General features: G+C 47.7%; 1 protein-coding gene across 5 annotated transcripts in view; it reads left to right on the top strand.

Moving 5' to 3' along the window:
- The window catches only part of vps13c (vacuolar protein sorting 13 homolog C), a 229,235-nt gene that overhangs the window by 122,125 nt on the left and 84,610 nt on the right, over positions 1-22,500 (top strand). For all 5 annotated transcript variants that reach the window (XM_045709067.2, XM_045709065.2, XM_045709066.2 and 2 more), the window contains 14 exons: positions 1-33; positions 287-390; positions 517-684; positions 1,007-1,311; positions 3,649-3,793; positions 7,306-7,462; positions 7,849-7,973; positions 8,772-8,941; positions 9,279-9,571; positions 13,427-13,692; positions 13,885-13,977; positions 18,042-18,209; positions 19,052-19,249; positions 19,742-19,831. The exon at positions 1-33 is cut by the window's left edge and continues 87 nt beyond it. In XM_045709067.2, the coding sequence (XP_045565023.1) occupies positions 1-33; positions 287-390; positions 517-684; positions 1,007-1,311; positions 3,649-3,793; positions 7,306-7,462; positions 7,849-7,973; positions 8,772-8,941; positions 9,279-9,571; positions 13,427-13,692; positions 13,885-13,977; positions 18,042-18,209; positions 19,052-19,249; positions 19,742-19,831 (2,315 nt within the window). The remainder of the gene's footprint in view (positions 34-286; positions 391-516; positions 685-1,006; positions 1,312-3,648; positions 3,794-7,305; positions 7,463-7,848; positions 7,974-8,771; positions 8,942-9,278; positions 9,572-13,426; positions 13,693-13,884; positions 13,978-18,041; positions 18,210-19,051; positions 19,250-19,741; positions 19,832-22,500) is intronic.

Genomic DNA, 22,500 nt, shown 5'->3' with positions numbered 1-22,500 from the left:
AGAACTGCAACATGGCTGACATCAAGATACAAGGTGCTGATGTAGACAGAACCTCAGGGCCCATTACAGAACTCATAGGCTACACAATGTTGTCTTTATACAGATACACTTTCATTTGATTATCATCTAGGGCTTTTACAAGGGATTTCAGCCAAGGTTTGTATATGATGAAAGTCCCAAAAATAATTTTTGGGGGTTGTTTAAGTGTCTTGTGCTTGTGTGGTTTGCTGTTTACCTTTTCTGAAATGATGTTAGCATCCGATCAACATTTTATCTTGTTGTGCAGGTTTCAATGGATCTCTCCTGATGCAAGGGCCCCAAACCCACATCTCTGCCCGCCTCCGGGATTTCATCGTCATTAATGTCGATCCAAAAAGTATTCACAAAAAGGTAAAGTCACGAAGTGAAACCATGAAAGATTTCAGTGATAGAGGGACGATGCGGCTGTGTATCATTCAACCCCGTGAAATAATTGCGGTTGAGTTTACCTGCTAACGTTTGGTTCTCCCGTTGCAGGCCATCTCTATCGTAGGAGACGAGGTGTTTAGTTTCAGTATGAGTCTGACCCCCAAGGCTACAGAGGGAGCCGGCTACGCAGACACCTCCAAGACAGACGGGAACGTCCAGCTCAACGTGGGCTGCGTCCAAGTCGTCTACCTCCACAAGTTTGTCATGTCTTTGCTGGTGAGTCTCAACGTTGGTACTGGAGAAATCTCTGACAACGGTCTTGAGTATTTAAAACCGTTCTTTGTATTTAAATATGCAGATACTCTTTTTCTTCAGTTCCTGTTTTTTTTTTCTCCCAGAAATCCTGGTTGAATGATTCCCAGTTAAGGGATACCTTACTGATTTCAGGAATCCACCCAACTGGGATTTCTGAAAAAACATGAGAAGTTTCCTGGAAGTTTAGCTGTCCTAGCCCGGTCTCCGCTTTGATGCCCGCTCCATTCCTTTCTGAGCCCTTTTCGCTAAAGAACTTCACTCATCCATGTTTTCCGTCTTTTAGAATTTCACCAACAACTTCCAGACAGCCAAAGAGGCGGTGAGTGCGGCCACGGCCCAGGCAGCAGAGAAGGCAGCCTCCAGCATCAGAGACTTTGCCCAGAAGAGCTTCCGTCTCTCCATGGACATCAGGCTGAAGGCTCCTCTCATCATCATCCCCCAGTCCTCCACCTCACACAATGCACTGGAGGTGGACCTGGGGCTCATCACGGTGGGAAACAGCTTCTCTCTACTTGCTGTGGAGGGATGTCCACTTCCTGCTGTCATTGATCACATGGACGTACAGCTCACACAGCTCAAACTGTCCAGGTCAGTGCATTCTGTTTAACACAGTCATCTTTTGCTTCATCAGTGCAGAAAGCAAGGGTTTAATGCCTGGTCCCAGAATCAGAAAGCAAGGGTTTAATGCCTGGTCGCAGAATCAGAAAGCAAGGGTTTAATGCCTGGTCTCAGATCAGAAAGCAAGGGTTTAATGCCTGGTCCAGATCAGAAAGCAAGGGTTTAATGCCTGGTCCCAGATCAGAAAGCAAGGGTTTAATGCCTGGTCCAGATCAGAAAGCAAGGGTTTAATGCCTGGTCCCAGATCTGTATGAGCTCTATCCAACTCCTCTGAGTATCGTTAGTTCTCGTATAATCTCAACCCGGCACAGCCTGAAGAGGACTGGCCAACCCTCAGAGCCTGGTTCCCTCTCTAAGTTTCTTCCTAGGTTCCTTCCTTTTCGAGGGAGTTTGTCCTAGCCACCGTTCCTCTACATCTGCATTGCTTGCTTTCTGTGGTTTCTGTATAAGCACAACTGCTGTTGTAAAAAAGGGCTTCATAAATACATTTGATTGATGTATTTGAGTTGTAAGAGTTGGTTCTCAAAGAAACTGCTTGGTTCAATCGTGGTCTTACTGACGAGGCTTGGGCGCTCTACTGTATATACCGTATACTGGGGTGTTCTGAAATACCGACGGTATGATTTTCAATTCCGTAAAAGAAATTCAGCGTGGTGCCCTAAAGCATTCTACGCCTCTGCTTATAAGTTAACTATCTATCTCAGGTCTCCAGCTATACATTGGGTTTGTAACTTCCTAGCTAAGTGGCTCGATGTCAAGAACTAGCTTCTTGGTTACAGCAGGGACAATCAATCCCCTCCTGGATCAAGAACCTTGCTGCCTACATGGCCTGCTGGCTACAGTACATGGCCTGCTGGCTACATGGCCTGCTGGCTATAGTACATGGCCTGCTGGCTACAGTACATGGCCTGCTGGCTACAGTCCATGGCCTGCTGGCTACGGTACATGGCCTGCTGGCTACGGTACATGGCCTGCTGGCTACCGTACATGGCCTGCTGGCTACGGTACATGGCCTGCTGGCTACGGTACATGGCCTGCTGGCTACATGGCCTGCTGGCTACGGTACATGGCCTGCTGGCTACATGGCCTGCTGGCTACGGTACATGGCCTGCTGGCTACGCTACATGGCCTGCTGGCTACGGTACATGGCCTGCTGGCTACATGGCCTGCTGGCTACAGTACATGGCCTGCTGGCTACATGGCCTGCAGGCTACATTTTGTTTTGAGAGTCAAAAATAATAAAGTAATATCGCATCCCTGGTGTCCACTGCCGGTAATACCGTATACCTGGTGTCTACTGCCGGTAATACTGCATCCCTGGTGTCCACACTGCGGTAATACCGCATCCCTGGTGTCTACTCCCGGTAATACTGCATCCCTGGTGTCTACTGCCGGTAATACCGCATCCCTGGAGTCTACTGCCGGTAATACCGCATCCCTGGTGTCCACACTGTGGTAATACCGCATCCCTGGTGTCCACTGCCGGTAATACCGTATACCTGGTGTCTACTGCCGGTAATACTGCATCCCTGGTGTCCACACTGCGGTAATACCGCATCCCTGGTGTCTACTCCCGGTAATACTGCATCCCTGGTGTCTACTGCCGGTAATACCGCATCCCTGGAGTCTACTGCCGGTAATACCGCATCCCTGGTGTCCACACTGTGGTAATACCGCATCCCTGGTGTCCACTGCCGGTAATACCGTATACCTGGTGTCTACTGCCGGTAATACTGCATCCCTGGTGTCCACACTGCGGTAATACCGCATCCCTGGTGTCTACTCCCGGTAATACTGCATCCCTGGTGTCTACTGCCGGTAATACCGCATCCCTGGAGTCTACTGCCGGTAATACCGCATCCCTGGTGTCCACACTGTGGTAATACCGCATCCCTGGTGTCCACTGCCGGTAATACCGTATACCTGGTGTCTACTGCCGGTAATACCGCATCCCTGGTGTCTACTGCCGGTAATACCGCATCCCTGGTGTCTGCTGCCGGTAATACCGCATCCCTGGTGTCTACTGCCGGTAATACAGCATCCCTGGTGTCCACTGCCGGTAATACCGCATCCCTGGTGTCCACTGCCGGTAATACCGCGTCCCTGGTTTCCACTGCCGGTAATACCGCGTCCCTGGTGTCCACTGCCGGTAATACCGTATACCTGGTGTCCACTGCCGGTAATACCACATCCCTGGGTTGGTACAGGAATGGTATGAAGGTCTGGATACACCCTAATACTGCATAGTGTAGCTGAATAAGCCAGTTGTCTAGCTATCCCTGTCTATGATTTGCTTCTCTTTATTAGGATTTACATGGAAAAAGACTCTCAGCCCAGTACTGAGCTGTTGGAGCCTGTCAACCTGCTCCTAACAGTGAAGAGGAACCTGGCTGCAGCATGGTACAAGAAGATGGCTGCCATAGAGGTAGACGGAGACCTCAAGCCCATGAAGGTAGGAGCTAACAGTAACCATAGAGGTAGACAGAGCCCATGAAGGTAGGAGCTAACAGTAACCATAGAGGTAGACGGAGACCTCAAGCCCATGAAGGTAGGCGCTAACAGTAACCATAGAGGTAGACAGAGCCCATGAAGGTAGGAGCTAACAGTAACCGTAGAGGTAGACAGAGCCCATGAAGGTAGGAGCTAACAGTAACCATAGAGGTAGACGGAGCCCATGAAGGTAGGAGCTAACAGTAACCATAGAGGTAGACGGAGCCCATGAAGGTAGGAGCTAACAGTAACCATAGAGGTAGACAGAGCCCATGAAGGTAGGAGCCAACAGTAACCATAGAGGTAGACAGAGCGCATGAAGGTAGGAGCTAACAGTAACTGTAGAGGTAGACAGACCTACAGCCCATGAAGGTAGGAGCTAACAGTAACCATAGAGGTAGACAGACCTACAGCCCATGAAGGTAGGAGCTAACAGTAACCATAGAGGTAGACAGAGCGCATGAAGGTAGGAGCTAACAGTAACCATAGAGGTAGACGGAGCCCATGAAGGTAGGAGCTAACAGTAACCATAGAGGTAGACAGAGCCCATGAAGGTAGGAGCTAACAGTAACCATAGAGGTAGATAGAGCCCATGAAGGTATGAGCTAACAGTAACCATAGAGGTAGACAGAGCCCATGAAGGTAGGAGCTAACAGTAACCATAGAGGTAGACAGAGCCCATGAAGGTAGGAGCTAACAGTAACCATAGAGGTAGACAGAGCCCATGAAGGTAGGAGCTAACAGTAACCATAGAGGTAGACAGAGCGCGTGAAGGTAGGAGCTAACAGTAACCATAGAGGTAGACAGAGCGCGTGAAGGTAGGAGCTAACAGTAACTGTAATCATGTCTTTCCCTTGAAAGGAGTGGTTACAAAAATATCTGTTTTGATACCAAGATGTTTGTATTGTAGCAGAGAAGCTGATTGAAGTTATCTTTCCTCGTGTAGTAATGTCACCCTCCCTGATACCTGAAGTAACTATTTCCTTCAAATCGTAATAGCTGAGCTTTCATGATTTAGTCATATTGATGATTGACCTCTGGTGGAAGAATGGTATTGGTAAGTTGTAGCTAGTTAAATTTGTGCAACGTCGTCCCCTTCCTTTAGATTTGAAGTAGCTTTGTCCCTTAAACCATAACAGCTGAGCGTTGATGATTTAATCACACTAACATTTGACTTCTGCTTGCAGCCTGGTTTGGAATGTAAGGTACATGCTACAGTACTCTAGGGTTTGACAGTAAGATAATCGAGGCAGGTAGCCTAGCGGTTAAGAGTGTTGAGTCAGTAACCGAAAGGTCACTGGTTCAAATATGTCGATGTGCCCTTGAGCAAGGCGCTTAACCCTAATTGCTCCTGTAAGTTTCTCTGGATAAGTGCATCTGCTAAATGACTAAAATGTAAAATTGTCAGCGAATTAGCATTAGCAAAGGCAACATTAGCATTAGCAAAGGCAACATTAGCATTAGCAAAGGCAACATTAGCATTAGCAAAGGCAACATTAGCTTTACCTATAGCAACATTAGCTTTACCTATAGCAACATTAGCTTTACCTATAGCAACATTAGCATTAGCAAAGCAACATTAGCTTTACCTATAGCAACATTAGCATTAGGGCTAACAAAGTTGATTTACAGTTTAACGAATGTCCTGCTTCACATTAAAAAAAAATATAAAAATAATACATTTGTTTTTTAAATTATTAATTTGATTAAAATGAATCGATTCTTTTATACAACTATTTTTGATAAAACTAACGATTCACTTCGCCGTTGTAGTAGTTGGGATTCGGTTCAATCCACTGTGAGTTGAATCATGTGAATCAAAATAATAATTTGTGAATTGCGAACATTAATTTTAGGGGGGAAAAAATATTAGCTGTAGCCTTCTTTTTGTGGTTATGTGTTTTGTTGATACTTCAAGTTGATTTAGACATTACATTTATGGGACATTGCAACTTAATTAATAGATGCTAGTCAGGTAAGATAAATATGACTAAACTAGAAGAAGTAGATTTCCTGAAGAAAATGTGTTGTGCTTGCTTCAGCTGTCTAAAAAGGTCTGTATGCTAGTGAGAGCAACATTAGCATTAGCGTTAGCTACAGCTCCATCCTATATGTCTCCTGCCTGTCCTCAAGTTATTTCGAGGCTCGATCTAGTTGGTGGGAGATGTGTTAAATATAGAACTAAAGCTGAAGCAGTTGGTTATAGTCAGAATAGATCTGATTTACTTTAGTGGGCTGCTATATATATATTTCAGCTAGCACATCAATTATAAAACAAAATGGCTGAACTGTGTCTAAAACTGTGCTCTCCAGCTCCTGACACCAATGTAGTTAATTATGCGGGTACCCTGATCAGGACTCAAACTGTGGTTCCTGACTGTCATTCCAAAACCATTATACCAACATTTACATTACATTTTAGTCATTTAGCAGACAAACACCATGCTCTACCAACTGAGCCACACGGGACCAAAACACTAAAATGTTGAGGTGATGTCACTAGGGGTTGTAAAAAGGTTGTTTAGTATTTTTTACAAGGGGTTCCAAATTGTGTGTGTGTGTATATATATATATATATATATATATATTTTTTTAAATATTTTTATTTTATCTGCTCGCTCGCCTCACTTTAAAAAAAATGAAATCCGTTAAACAGTAAATCAACTTTGTATTGCCTTGTGCCGCGTTCACGTCATGTCGGGAACTCGTAAGTATGACCTTCCTACTGGGGAAAAATGCACGTGAACGTCCCTCCAACTCGTAATTACGACTAGAAATCTCGGGTATGATCTCTGGACACCGATCTTTCCCACATGCTGAACTCTGACGTCTGAAAATGGCAACAAACATTGCCGCGATTTCATCTTGTCAATGGTGAGAATGGTTCTTGCGTTCCTTCCGATCTCCGAGCAAGTGAACGCTCCAAGTCGTTCCTCCGAAGTAACAAGCCGTTCCTCCGATCACTCCGACATGATGTGAACACGGCATTAGCTACAGCATTATTGGCTTTAGCAACAGCAACATTAGCATTAGCTACAGCTCCATCCTACATGTCTCCTGTCTCTCCTCAAGTTATTTCGGTCTCCTCTGCTTATCAGAAGCATTAGCATTAGCTACAGCTACACCCTCTCTGTTCTTGTGTCTCTTCAGGTGAACTAGTATTAGTGACATTAGCATTAGAAACCATTAGCATTAGCTACAGCTACATCCTCTCTGTTCTTGTGTCTCTTCAGGTTAACTAGTATTAGTGACATTAGCATTAGCAACCATTAGCATTAGCTATAGCTACATCCTCTGTGCTGGTCTCTTCAGGTTAACTAGTATTAGTGACATTAGCAACCATTAGCATTAGCTATAGCTACATCCTCTCTGTGCTTGTGTCTCTTCAGGTTAACTAGTACTAGTGACATTAGCATTAGCAACCATTAGCATTAGCTATAGCTACATATCCTCTCTGTCGTCTGTTCTCCCCAGGTTGCCCTGAGTCAGGATGACCTAACAGTTCTGTTGAGGATCCTGATGGAGAACATTGGAGAAGCCAGCAGTCTGCAGCCAGACCAACACACCAGCCCCGACACGACAGCCCTGAAACACAAGACGACGCTGATGCTCAAAACAGACTACCCCAAAGGTAGTACTGACTTGTTGCACCCTCGACAACTACTATGATTATTATTATTTGACAATGCTGGTCATTTATGAACATTTGAACATCTAGGCCATGTTCTGTTATAATCTCCACCCGGCACAGCCAGAAGAGGACTGGCCACCCCTCATAGCCTGGTTCCTCTCTAGGTTTCTTCCTAGGTTTTGGCCTTTCTAGGGAGTTTTTCATAGCCACCGTGCTTCTACACCTGCATTGCTTGCTGTTTGGGGTTTTAGGCTGGGTTTCTGTACAGCACTTTGAGATATCAGCTGATGTAAGAAGGGCTATATAAATACATTTGATTTGATTTGACTTGAGTCCTGAGTGTGTTAGTTCTTATGACACGTTTCTGTTCTCTCCTCGTCCTTCAGATGGTGTCGAGAACATGGTTGAACTTCCAGAACAACCGGTAGAAGAGGAACCCCTGGAAACCATGAAGTTAATCTTCAACATAGAGTCCCTGGGACTGGTCCTGTACAGCAATGACCCTAAACAGGTGCGTATCTATAGGTGATGCAGCTCAGTCTCACTTCTAATGTACTCTATGGAGGAACAGGGGGAATTGTGGGCCTTGTACAGAGCTGGCGTCTGTAATGACAGTAATTTACTCTTAATCTCCTCTCTGCTCTCCAAGCCCTGGATAATAAGATAAAACCATGATTAGGGTGAAGAATTTGAACAGCTACCAAACACCGGTCATTACTGTGCAAAATGACTCTGTGGTAATGACTCTGTGGTAAATGACTCTGTGGTAATGACTCTGTGGTAAATGACTCTGTGGTAAATGACTCTGTGGTAATGACTCTGTGGTAAATGACTCTGTGGTAATGACCCTGTGGTAATGACCCTGTGGTAATGACCCTGTGGTAATGACTCTGTGGTAAATGAGTCTGTGGTAAATGAGTCTGTGGTAAATGACTCTGTGGTAATGACTCTGTGGTAAATGACTCTGTGGTAAATGACTCTGTGGTAAATGACTCTGTGGTAAATGACTCTGTGGTAATGACTCTGTGGTAATGACTGTGGTAAATGACTCTGTGGTAAATGACTCTGTGGTAAATGACTCTGTGGTAAATGACTCTGTGGTAAATGACTCTGTGGTAAATGGCTCTGTGGTAAATGGCTCTGTGGTAAATGGCTCTGTGGTAATGACTCTGTGGTAAATGACTCTGTGGTAAATGACTCTGTGGTAAATGACCTTGTAATGAGTCTCAGTAGTTCCCCCCCAGTGGTCTGCTGATGTTTCAAATGGATTACTAGGTTGGTTTATGGTCTTGTTTGCCACATTTCCAAGGTATCAGCGGTGTCTCAACACCAGGAGAGGCTGTGCCTGGGGGAGTTGACCCTACACCTGATGAAGGCTTCGGGGAAGATGTTTAGTAACGGGGATATGGAGGTCTCTACCATCCTCACAGCCTGCACCCTGGACGACATGAGGACAGGCGTACAGAGAGTCACCTCACGGTTAGTCTCACGCTTCCTCCCCTGCCAGACGGCTGGAGGTTACCTCAGGTTAAACTACTGAATTATACTGCTGGGTTATGTTCTGTACAGTACCAGTCTGGTCGGTCTCAATACTACTGGGTTATGTTCTGTTCAGTCGGGTCGGTCTCAATAGTACTGGGTTATGTTCTTTTCTGTACCAGTCGGGTCGGTCTCAATACTACTGGGTTATGTTCTGTACAGTACCAGTCGGGTCGGTCTCAATAGTACTGGGTTAGGTTCTGTACAGTACCAGTCGGGTCAGTCTCAATGTATTGATTGATTTGATATGTAACCTCATGTTTGCCCAAACCCTCAGGATGCTGGGTAAGCGTGACGAGACGAGCGAGGAAGCCATGATAGACGTGACGTACACGCAGAGCGCCAGCGAGCGCCAGGTGGTCGCGGTTTTACAGAAGCTCTATCTGTGTGCCAGCGTTGAGTTTCTCATGGCAGTGGCAGACTTCTTCATCCAGGCCCTGCCCCAGAGCTCTGCCCAGGACCTGCCCACTAACACCATGCTAGCCTTGCCAGACCTGGCCAAGACCTCCCAGCTACCCCTCAAACAGCTGGCCGAGCTTCGGGATAGAGCCAACACTGACCCCAGAACAGGTAAGGGGAGAGGGAGAGAGAGAGAGAGAGAGAGAGAGAGAGGGAGGGTGGGGAAAATAAATGACAAACAAAACACTATACAGCCATTCAGTGATGGTAATGTATTGTGATGGCTACAGTGTTTTGGTGTGTAGTGATGGTAATGTATTGTGATGGCTACAGTGTTTTGGTGTGTAGTGATGGTAATGTATTGTGATGGCTACAGTGTTTTGGTGTGGAGTGATGGTAATGTATTGTGATGGCTACAGTGTTTTGGTGTGTAGTGATGGTAATGTATTGTGATGGCTACAGTGTTTTGGTGTGTATTGATGGTAATGTATTGTGATGGCTACAGTGTTTTGGTGTGGAGTGATGGTAATGTGTTGTGATGGCTACAGTGTTTTGGTGTGGAGTGATGGTAATGTATTGTGATGGCTACAGTGTTTTGGTGTGGAGTGATGGTAATGTATTGTGATGGCTACAGTGTTTTGGTGTGGAGTGATGGTAATGTATTGTGATGGCTACAGTGTTTTGGTGTGGAGTGATGGTAATGTATTGTGATGGCTACAGTGTTTTGGTGTGGAGTGATGGTAATGTATTGTGATGGCTACAGTGTTTTGGTGTGGAGTGATGGTAATGTATTGTGATGGCTACAGTGTTTTGGTGTGGAGTGATGGTAATGTATTGTGATGGCTACAGTGTTTTGGTGTGGAGTGATGGTAATGTATTGTTATGGCTACAGTGTTTTGGTGTGGAGTGATGGTAATGTATTGTGATGGCTACAGTGTTTTGGTTTGGTGTGTAGTGATGGTAATGTATTGTGATGGCTACAGTGTTTTGGTGTGTAGTGATGCTAATGTATTGTGATGGCTACAGTGTTTTGGTGTGGAGTGATGGTAATGTATTGTGATGGCTACAGTGTTTTGGTGTGGAGTGATGGTAATGTATTGTGATGGCTACAGTGTTTTGGTGTGGAGTGATGGTAATGTATTGTGATGGCTACAGTGTTTTGGTGTGGAGTGATGGTAATGTATTGTGATGGCTAAAGTGTTTTGGTGTGGAGTGATGGTAATGTATTGTGATGGCTACAGTGTTTTGGTGTGGAGTGATGGTAATGTATTGTGATGGCTACAGTGTTTTGGTGTGGAGTGATGGTAATGTATTGTGATGGCTACAGTGTTTTGTTTTGGTGTGGAGTGATGGTAATGTATTGTGATGGCTACAGTGTTTTGGTGTGTAGTGATGGTAATGTATTGTGATGGCTACAGTGATTTGGTATGGAGTGATGGTAATGTATTGTGATGGCTACAGTGTTTTGGTGTGGAGTGATGGTAATGTATTGTGATGGCTACAGTGTTTTGGTGTGTAGTGATGCTAATGTATTGTGATGGCTACAGTGTTTTGGTGTGGAGTGATGCTAATGTATTGTGAGGGCTACAGTGTTTTGGTGTGTAGTGATGCTAATGTATTGTGATGGCTACAGTGTTTTGGTGTGGAGTGATGGTAATGTATTGTGATGGCTACAGTGTTTTGGTGTGTAGTGATGCTAATGTATTGTGATGGCTACAGTGTTTTGGTGTGGAGTGATGCTAATGTATTGTGAGGGCCACAGTGTTTTGGTGTGTAGTGATGCTAATGTATTGTGATGGCTACAGTGTTTTGGTGTGGAGTGATGGTAATGTATTGTGATGGCTACAGTGTTTTGTTTTGGTGTGTAGTGATGGTAATGTATTGTGATGGCTACAGTGTTTTGGTGTAGAGTGATGGTAATGTATTGTGATGGCTACAGTGTTTTGGTATGGAGTGATGGTAATGTATTGTGATGGCTACAGTGTTTTGGTGTGGAGTGATGGTAATGTATTGTGAGGGCTACAGTGTTTTGGTGTGGAGTGATGGTAATGTATTGTGAGGGCTACAGTGTTTTGGTGTGTAGTGATGCTAATGTATTGTGATGTCTACAGTGTTTTGGTGTGGAGTGATGGTAATGTATTGTGATGGCTACAGTGTTTTGTTTTGGTGTGTAGTGATGGTAATGTATTGTGATGGCTACAGTGTTTTTGATTTGGTGTGTAGTGATGGTAATGTATTGTGATGGCTACAGTGTTTTTGTTTTGGTGTGTAGTGATGGTAATGTATTGTGATGGCTACAGTGTTTTGGTGTGGAGTGATGGTAATGTATTGTGATGGCTACAGTGTTTTTGTTTTGGTGTGTAGTGATGCTAATGTATTGTGATGGCTACAGTGTTTTGGTGTGGAGTGATGGTAATGTATTGTGATGGCTACAGTGTTTTGGTGTGGAGTGATGGTAATGTATTGTGATGGCTACAGTGTTTTGGTGTGTAGTGATGGTAATGTATTGTGATGGCTACAGTGTTTTGTTTTGGTGTGTAGTGATGGTAATGTATTGTGATGGCTACAGTGTTTTGGTGTGTAGTGATGGTAATGTATTGTGATGGCTACAGTGTTTTGGTGTGTAGTGATGGTAATGTATTGTGATGGCTACAGTGTTTTGGTGTGTAGTGATGCTAATGTATTGTGATGGCTACAGTGTTTTGGTGTGTATTGATGGTAATGTATTGTGATGGCTACAGTGTTTTGTTTTGGTGTGTAGTGATGGTAATGTATTGTGATGGCTACAGTGTTTTGGTGTGTAGTGATGGTAATGTATTGTGATGGCTACAGTGTTTTGGTGTGTATTGATGGTAATGTATTGTGATGGCTACAGTGTTTTGTTTTGGTGTGTAGTGATGGTAATGTTTTGTGATGGCTACAGTGTTTTGGTGTGTAGTGATGGTAATGTATTGTGATGGCTACAGTGTTTTGGTGTGGAGTGATGGTAATGTATTGTGATGGCTACAGTGTTTTGGTGTGTAGTGATGGTAATGTATTGTGATGGCTACAGTGTTTTGGTGTGTAGTGATGCTAATGTATTGTGATGGCTACAGTGTTTTGGTGTGTAGTGATGGTAATGTATTGTGATGGCTACAGTGTTTTGGTGTGTATTGATGGTAATGTATTGTGATGGCTACAGTGTTTTGGTGTGTATTGATGGTAATGTATTGTGATGGCTACAGTGTTTTGGTGTGTAGTGATGGTAATGTATTGTGATGGCTATAGTGTTTTGGTGTGTAGTGATGGTAATGTATTGTGATGGCTACAGTGTTTTGGTGTGTAGTGATGGTAATGTATTGTGATGGCTACAGTGTTTTGGTGTGTATTGATGGTAATGTATTGTGATGGCTACAGTGTTTTGGTGTGTATTGATGGTAATGTATTGTGATGGCTACAGTGTTTTGGTGTGTAGTGATGGTAATGTATTGTGATGGCTACAGTGTTTTGGTGTGACATTATATTTGTATCCTCTTCCTCTCTCTGTAACCTCCATACCAAATAATATTTTGTTCTTAACTGACTTGCCTAGTTAAATAAAGGTTACATTTAAAACATGTAAATACCAAATATTAGGATATGTGCAGCGGTGCGGTGATGCTTCTTGCCTCCTCTCTCTCTACCCTCCATACCCAATATTAGGATATGTGTGGTGGTGCGGTGATGCTTCTTCCCTCCTCTCTCTCCCCCCAGGCTCCAGTCCCAGGACCAAGCTGTCATACTAGACCCAGAGGTGATGCTTCTTCCCTCCTCTCTCTCCCCCCAGGCTCCAGTCCCAGGACCAAGCTGTCATACTAGACCCAGAGGTGATGCTTCTTCCCTCCTCTCTCTCTCTCCCCAGGCTCCAGTCCCAGGACCAAGCTGTCATACTAGACCCAGAGGTGATGCTTCTTCCCTCCTCTCTCCCCCCAGGCTCCAGTCCCAGGACCAAGCTGTCATACTAGACCCAGAGGTGATGTTTCTTCCCTCCTCTCTCTCTCCCCCCAGGCTCCAGTCCCAGGACCAAGCTGCGTGCTGTCATACTAGACCCAGAGGTGGTGTTTGTGGCTAACCTGATGAGTGCCGACGCTCCGGCCCTGGTGGCCTCCTTCCAATGTGACTTCAGTCTGATGCTAGAGCCTGGGGGAGGGCCCGGGGCCCCTGGGGGAGGGCCTGGGGCCCCTGGGGGACAAAGCATGACGGTCAACCTCAGAGAGCTCAAAGTTCTGGCCTGTCCCTTCATCAGGACCAATGAGACCAAGGTGGTCACCACGGTGAGCATAAAACAGTTTTTAATATATATTTTATGAGCGCCTCTACACTGCATCTAATGTAACTACTGTAAGACATCAGCTGGGATGAAGCATGATTCAAAGCTATTTGCCCATTTGCGTTTTTAATACATTTTCCTTAAGTATATTTGAATTGAATCAACTCCTTAATGCTTCTTTCTCATTGGTCTTCAGGTGCTACGTCCGTGTTCTGTCTTCCTGGAAACCAAAACCCACCCCAACCAACCCCTTACCGGCTGTGTGACTGTGGAGGAAGTTATTATCAAAGTAGGTTTCATCCCTTCTTTGTCAAGTTAGTTTGGTTAAAAAGTTATGGCAGAGTGTACCAATGTGCTCTGAGTAGAGGTCCTCACGGGTCCAAATGGTTGGACTCGTTCCGAAATGGACCAGGGGCTTTCCCACCCGGATTTATATAGTGACCCATTCCGAACGGACCCGAGGACGGACAGTTTCAACTAGACCCGGTCCGATCCGAGTGAGGGACGCAGCAGAAAAGTACATTTTTTTAGCTACTTTATTAACCCCCTAAGGTCGATGTCTGCACCCCCCGCTGGAATCTAATTAGCATACTAATAAAAATTCCTCATACAAATCTGCCAGCCTGACTGTACTGTGACCCAGTGACATGGAGAGGAGGGAGAGAGGGGCCGTACTGTGACCCAGTGACATGGGGAGCAGGGAGAGAGGGGCCGTACTGTGACCCAGTGACATGGAGAGGAGGGAGAGAGGGGCCGTACTGTGACCCAGTGACATGGGGAGCAGGGAGAGAGGGGCCGTACTGTGACCCAGTGACATGGAGAGCAGGGAGAGAGGGGCCGTACTGTGACCCAGTGACATGGAGAGGAGGGAGAGAGGGGCCGTACTGTGACCCAGTGACATGGGGAGCAGGGAGAGAGGGGCCGTACTGTGACCCAGTGACATGGAGAGGAGGGAGAGAGGGGCCGTACTGTGACCCAGTGACATGGAGAGGAGGGAGAGAGGGGCCGTACTGTGACCCAGTGACATGGAGAGCAGGGAGAGAGGGGCCGTACTGTGACCCAGTGACATGGAGAGGAGGGAGAGAGGGGCCGTACTGTGACCCAGTGACATGGAGAGGAGGGAGAGAGGGGCCGTACTGTGACCCAGTGACATGGGGAGCAGGGAGAGAGGGGCCGTACTGTGACCCAGTGACATGGAGAGGAGGGAGAGAGGGGCCGTACTGTGACCCAGTGACATGGAGAGGAGGGAGAGAGGGGCCGTACTGTGACCCAGTGACATGGAGAGGAGGGAGAGAGGGGCCGTACTGTGACCCAGTGACATGGAGAGGAGGGAGAGAGGGGCCGTACTGTGACCCAGTGACATGGAGAGGAGGGAGAGAGGGGCCGTACTGTGACCCAGTGACATGGGGAGCAGGGAGAGAGGGGCCGTACTGTGACCCAGTGACATGGAGAGGAGGGAGAGAGGGGCCGTACTGTGACCCAGTGACATGGGGAGCAGGGAGAGAGGGGCCGTACTGTGACCCAGTGACATGGAGAGGAGGGATAGAGGGGCCGTACTGTGACCCAGTGACATGGGGAGCAGGGAGAGAGGGGCCGTACTGTGACCCAGTGACATGGAGAGGAGGGAGAGAGGGGCCGTACTGTGACCCAGTGACATGGAGAGCAGGGAGAGAGGGGCCGTACTGTGACCCAGTGACATGGGGAGCAGGGAGAGAGGGGCCGTACTGTGACATGGAGAGCAGGGAGAGAGGGGGCCGTACTGTGACCCAGTGACATGGGGAGGAGGGAGAGAGGGGCCGTACTGTGACCCAGTGACATGGAGAGCAGGGAGAGAGGGGCCGTACTGTGACCCAGTGACATGGAGAGGAGGGAGAGAGGGGCCGTACTGTGAGCCAGTGACATGGAGAGCAGGGAGAGAGGGGCCGTACTGTGACCCAGTGACATGGAGAGCAGGGAGAGAGGGGCCGTACTGTGACCCAGTGACATGGAGAGGAGGGAGAGAGGGGCCGTACTGTGACCCAGTGACATGGAGAGCAGGGAGAGAGGGGCCGTACTGTGACCCAGTGACATGGAGAGCAGGGAGAGAGGGGCCGTACTGTGACCCAGTGACATGGAGAGCAGGGAGAGAGGGGCCGTACTGTGACCCAGTGACATGGAGAGCAGGGAGAGAGGGGCCGTACTGTGACCCAGTGACATGGAGAGTAGGGAGAGAGGGGCCGTACTGTGACCCAGTGACATGGGGAGGAGGGAGAGAGGGGCCGTACTGTGAGCCAGTGACATGGAGAGGAGGGAGAGAGGGGCCGTACTGTGACCCAGTGACATGGAGAGGAGGGAGAGAGGGGCCGTACTGTGACCCAGTGACATGGAGAGCAGGGAGAGAGGGGCCGTACTGTGACCCAGTGACATGGAGAGCAGGGAGAGAGGGGCCGTACTGTGACCCAGTGACATGGAGAGCAGGGAGAGAGGGGCCGTACTGTGACCCAGTGACATGGAGAGCAGGGAGAGAGGGGCCGTACTGTGACCCAGTGACATGGAGAGCAGGGAGAGAGGGGCCGTACTGTGACCCAGTGACATGGAGAGGAGGGAGAGAGGGGCCGTACTGTGACCCAGTGACATGGAGAGGAGGGAGAGAGGGGCCGTATTGTGACCCAGTGACATGGGGAGGAGGGAGGAGGGAGGGAGAGACATCAAACCAACAATGCCGACTCGCGCTACGATAGACTAATAGCTGCCATAGCTAGGTTATTAATCATCAAATATGATTACGTAGTACTTGGCATGGACTGCATCAAACTGGGACGAGAAGTCAACGTTAGCTCGCTAGGCTAACTAAGGTCTCTGCAGCCTACCTGTTGGCTCTGGGTCGTTGCAGCCTACCTGTCGGCTCTGGGTCGTTGCAGCCTTCCTGTCGGCTCTGGGTCGTTGCAGCCTTCCTGTCGGCTCTGGGTCGTTGCAGCCTACCTGTCGGCTCTGGGTCGTTGCAGCCTACCTGTTGGCTCTGGGTCGTTGCAGCCTACCTGTCGGCTCTGGGTCGTTGCAGCTTACCTGTCGGCTCTGGGTCGTTGCAGCCTACCTGTCGGCTCTGGGTCGTTGCAGCCTACCTGTCGGCTCTGGGTCTCTGCAAATTACACAGACCCGAGACCCGTGATATACCCTGGACCCGTGATATACCCTGGACCCGTGATATACCCTGGACCCGTGATAATATGCCCTGGACCCGTGATAATATGCCCTGGACCCATGATAATATGCCCTGGACCCGTGATAATATGCCCTGGACCCGTGATAATATGCCCTGGACCCGTGATAATATGCCCTGGACCCGTGATAATATGCCCTGGACCCGTGATAATATGCCCTGGACCCGTGATAATATGCCCTGGACCCGTGATAATATACCCTGGACCCGTGATGATATGCCCTGGACCCGTGATATACCCTGGACCCGTGATATACCCTGGGCCCGTGATATACCCTGGACCCGTGATAATATGCCCTGGACCCGTGATAATATGCCCTGGACCCGTGATAATATGCCCTGGACCCGTGATGATATACCCTGGACCCGTGATGATATTCCCTGGACCCGTGATATACCCTGGACCCGTGATATACCCTGGACCCGTGATAATATACCCTGGACCCGTGATAATATACCCTGGACCCGTGATAATATACCCTGGACCCGTGATAATATACCCTGGACCCGTGATAATATACCCTGGACCCGTGATAATATACCCTGGACCCGTGATATACCCTGGTCCCGTGATGATATACCCTGGTCCCGTGATGATATACCCTGGACCCGTGATGATATACCCTGGACCCGTGATGATATACCCTGGACCCGTGATGATATACCCTGGACCCGTGATATATACCCTGGACCCGTGATATATACCCTGGACCCGTGATCCGAACCAGACCCGTGATATTATTTAGAGATCCGGACCCTCTCGGGTATTCGGGTACAGGTGGATCCATGAAGACCTCCAGCTCTGAGTGAGAAATGGTTTGAATTATGTGTGGCTAAGTTGGTAGAGCATGGTGTTTGCAACGCCAGGGTTGTGGGTTCGAATCCCACGGGGGGCCAGTACGGGGGGGAAAAAGAAAGAAAAAAATGTATGAAATGTATGCATTCACTACTGGATAAGAGCGTCTGCTAAATTACTAAAATGTAAAAATGTAAAATGTTATTGAATCGCCTGACGCACTGAGAGGCTACTTCTGAACATAGACGTCAATCGAGATCGTCATTATCATCACACATAAGTATACGCTGACTTCCTCCCACGTATGAATAAAGTAGAAAATAAATACCTCACACACACTCTTCCTTCCCTCTCTCAGATCTCCCCTGTCATCCTGAACACGGTGATGACCATCACGGCAGCCATGACGGCTAAACCGAAAGCTGAGGCGGCAGAGGACGAGAAGACTGAGGTCAGCAACCTGTGGTCCACCATGAACATCTACACCTGCAACTACTGGTTCCTGGGAGTGGACTCTGCCAGCGAGGTATACATACGACGGTTGGGCTCAATTCCATTTCAATTCCAGTCAATTCGGGAAGTACACTGAGAAAAATTGGAATAGAAATTTAGTTTACTTTCTGAATTGACTGGAATTTAAATTGAAAACTTCCTTTAATAGGTTCTATTGAGGTCTAGTACCAGTGGAATTGGTCCCTATACAAGAACCTTCTGTCCCTATACAAGAACCTTCTGTCCCTGTACAAGAACCTTCTGTCCCTGTACAAGAACCTTCCTTCCCTATACAAGAACCTTCCTTCCCTATACAAGAACCTTCTGTCCCTGTACAATAACCTTCTGTCCCTATACAAGAACCTTCCTTCCCTATACAAGAACCTTCTGTCCCTATACAAGAACCTTCCTTCCCTATACAAGAACCTTCTGTCCCTATACAAGAACCTTCTGTCCCTATACAAGAACCTTCTGTCCCTATACAAGAACCTTCTGTCCCTTTACAAGAACCTTCTGTCCCTATACAAGAACCTTCTGTCCCTATACAAGAACCTTCTGTCCCTATACAAGAATCTTCTGTCCCTGTACAAGAACCTTCCTTCCCTATACAAGAACCTTCCGTCCCTGTACAAGAACCTTCCGTCCCTGTACAAGAACCTTCTGTCCCTGTACAATAACCTTCTGTCCCTATACAAGAACCTTCTGTCCCTATACAAGAACCTTCTGTCCCTATACAAGAACATTCTGTCCCTATACAAGAACATTCTGTCCCCTCCCAGGAACATTTGGGCACTCCGTTTACCTCCACTATGCACCTTTGTTTTTGTATTCTCTAGCTACAAATGGCATTAAACCTTAACATGACTTTCCATCTAGATGACGGAGAGTTTCAGTGACCAGGACGGCCGTAACTTTGGGGAGAGTTTCAAGGTGGATGTGAAGGTAATTCAAGTGACCATGGAGTCTGGTCTGGGCCACAGGACGGTCCCCCTGCTGCTGGCTGAGAGCTCTCTGTCTGGGACGGCCAGGAACTGGTCCTCTCTCCTCTACCTCTGCTCTGACATGACCCTGGAGGTGAGGACTGGAGCTTTTCACTACTCTCAAGTATCAGCCTAATGGACATCCTCTTCCTGTACATACAGGAGCTTCTCATATGTTTTTTTTTTAGGAAGTCAATGGGCAGGCAAACAGCTTTTCTTTAGTCTTGTGCATTACATACTTATGTAGGGATACTTGTTATCTCTGGCATTCGTGTGTGCATTGGGCTCCCGTGTGGTGCAGCGGTCTAAGGCACTGCATCTCAGTGCAAGACGGAGTCCCACAGGGCGGCGCACAGTTGGCCCGGCGTTGTCCGGGTTCGGCCCGGGTAGGCCGTCATTGTAAATAATAATTTGTTCTTAACTGACTTGCCGAGTTAAATAAAGGTCAAATAAAAAATAAAATAAACCTTTCGACTACCCGTGTTCTTTGAATTTCATTAGCAATAATAATTTGTGTTCATTGAAATTGATATAAATGGGATGGATGCTGATTTTGACACTGTGTGAATATGTTGGCTGTTGACAGGTGAACTACTTCAATGAGACCCATGCTGTCTGGGAACCGCTGATAGAGAGAGTGGAGGACGACAAACGCAGGTGGAACCTCAAGCTAGAGGTACACTGAGTAACCCTAACCAACCTCAACCTAGAGGTACGCTGAGTAACCCTAACCAACCTCGTAGTGGAACCTCAACCTAGAGGTACGCTGAGTAACCCTAACCAACCTCATAGTGGAACCTCAACCTAGAGGTACGCTGAGTAACCCTAACCAACCTCAACCTAGAGGTACGCTGAGTAACCCTAACCAACCTCAACCTAGAGGTACGCTGAGTAACCCTAACCAACCTCATAGTGGAACCTCAACCTAGAGGTACGCTGAGTAACCCTAACCAACCTCAACCTAGAGGTACGCTGAGTAACCCTAACCAACCTCGTAGTGGAACCTCAACCTAGAGGTACGCTGAGTAACCCTAACCAACCTCATAGTGGAACCTCAACCTAGAGGTACGCTGAGTAACCCTAACCAACCTCAACCTAGAGGTACGCTGAGTAACCCTAACCAACCTCGTAGTGGAACCTCAACCTAGAGGTACGCTGAGTAACCCTAACCAACCTCAACCTAGAGGTACGCTGAGTAACCCTAACCAACCTCGTAGTGGAACCTCAAGCTAGAGGTACGCTGAGTAACCCTAACCAACCTCAACCTAGAGGTACGCTGAGTAACCCTAACCAACCTCGTAGTGGAACCTCAACCTAGAGGTACGCTGAGTAACCCTAACCAACCTCATAGTGGAACCTCAACCTAGAGGTACGCTGAGTAACCCTAACCAACCTCAACCTAGAGGTACGCTGAGTAACCCTAACCAACCTCGTAGTGGAACCTCAACCTAGAGGTACGCTGAGTAACCCTAACCAACCTCATAGTGGAACCTCAACCTAGAGGTACGCTGAGTAACCCTAACCAACCTCAACCTAGAGGTACGCTGAGTAACCCTAACCAACCTCGTAGTGGAACCTCAACCTAGAGGTACGCTGAGTAACCCTAACCAACCTCGTAGTGGAACCTCAACCTAGAGGTACGCTGAGTAACCCTAACCAACCTCATAGTGGAACCTCAACCTAGAGGTACGCTGAGTAACCCTAACCAACCTCAACCTAGAGGTACGCTGAGTAACCCTAACCAACCTCGTAGTGGAACCTCAACCTAGAGGTACGCTGAGTAACCCTAACCAACCTCATAGTGGAACCTCAACCTAGAGGTACGCTGAGTAACCCTAACCAACCTCAACCTAGAGGTACGCTGAGTAACCCTAACCAACCTCGTAGTGGAACCTCAACCTAGAGGTACGCTGAGTAACCCTAACCAACCTCAACCTAGAGGTACGCTGAGTAACCCTAACCAACCTCGTAGTGGAACCTCAACCTAGAGGTACGCTGAGTAACCCTAACCAACCTCAACCTAGAGGTACGCTGAGTAACCCTAACCAACCTCGTAGTGGAACCTCAAGCTAGAGGTACGCTGAGTAACCCTAACCAACCTCAACCTAGAGGTACGCTGAGTAACCCTAACCAACCTCGTAGTGGAACCTCAACCTAGAGGTACGCTGAGTAACCCTAACCAACCTCATAGTGGAACCTCAACCTAGAGGTACGCTGAGTAACCCTAACCAACCTCAACCTAGAGGTACGCTGAGTAACCCTAACCAACCTCGTAGTGGAACCTCAACCTAGAGGTACGCTGAGTAACCCTAACCAACCTCATAGTGGAACCTCAACCTAGAGGTACGCTGAGTAACCCTAACCAACCTCAACCTAGAGGTACGCTGAGTAACCCTAACCAACCTCGTAGTGGAACCTCAACCTAGAGGTACGCTGAGTAACCCTAACCAACCTCAACCTAGAGGTACGCTGAGTAACCCTAACCAACCTCGTAGTGGAACCTCAACCTAGAGGTACGCTGAGTAACCCTAACCAACCTCATAGTGGAACCTCAACCTAGAGGTACGCTGAGTAACCCTAACCAACCTCAACCTAGAGGTACGCTGAGTAACCCTAACCAACCTCGTAGTGGAACCTCAACCTAGAGGTACGCTGAGTAACCCTAACCAACCTCATAGTGGAACCTCAACCTAGAGGTACGCTGAGTAACCCTAACCAACCTCAACCTAGAGGTACGCTGAGTAACCCTAACCAACCTCGTAGTGGAACCTCAACCTAGAGGTACGCTGAGTAACCCTAACCAACCTCATAGTGGAACCTCAACCTAGAGGTACGCTGAGTAACCCTAACCAACCTCAACCTAGAGGTACGCTGAGTAACCCTAACCAACCTCGTAGTGGAACCTCAACCTAGAGGTACGCTGAGTAACCCTAACCAACCTCATAGTGGAACCTCAACCTAGAGGTACGCTGAGTAACCCTAACCAACCTCAACCTAGAGGTACGCTGAGTAACCCTAACCAACCTCGTAGTGGAACCTCAACCTAGAGGTACGCTGAGTAACCCTAACCAACCTCATAGTGGAACCTCAACCTAGAGGTACGCTGAGTAACCCTAACCAACCTCAACCTAGAGGTACGCTGAGTAACCCTAACCAACCTCGTAGTGGAACCTCAACCTAGAGGTACGCTGAGTAACCCTAACCAACCTCAAGCTAGAGGTACGCTGAGTAACCCTAACCAACCTCAAGCTAGAGGTACGCTGAGTAACCCTAACCAACCTCGTAGTGGAACCTCAACCTAGAGGTACGCTGAGTAACCCTAACCAACCTCGTAGTGGAACCTCA

Source organism: Salmo salar, chromosome 26 (assembly GCF_965601325.2).
Source record: "Salmo salar chromosome 26, fSalSal1, whole genome shotgun sequence".
NCBI classification, from domain to species: domain Eukaryota; kingdom Metazoa; phylum Chordata; class Actinopteri; order Salmoniformes; family Salmonidae; genus Salmo; species Salmo salar.
The sequence above is the reverse complement of the archived record's forward strand: the minus strand, read 5'-3'. Positions and strand labels throughout refer to the sequence as shown.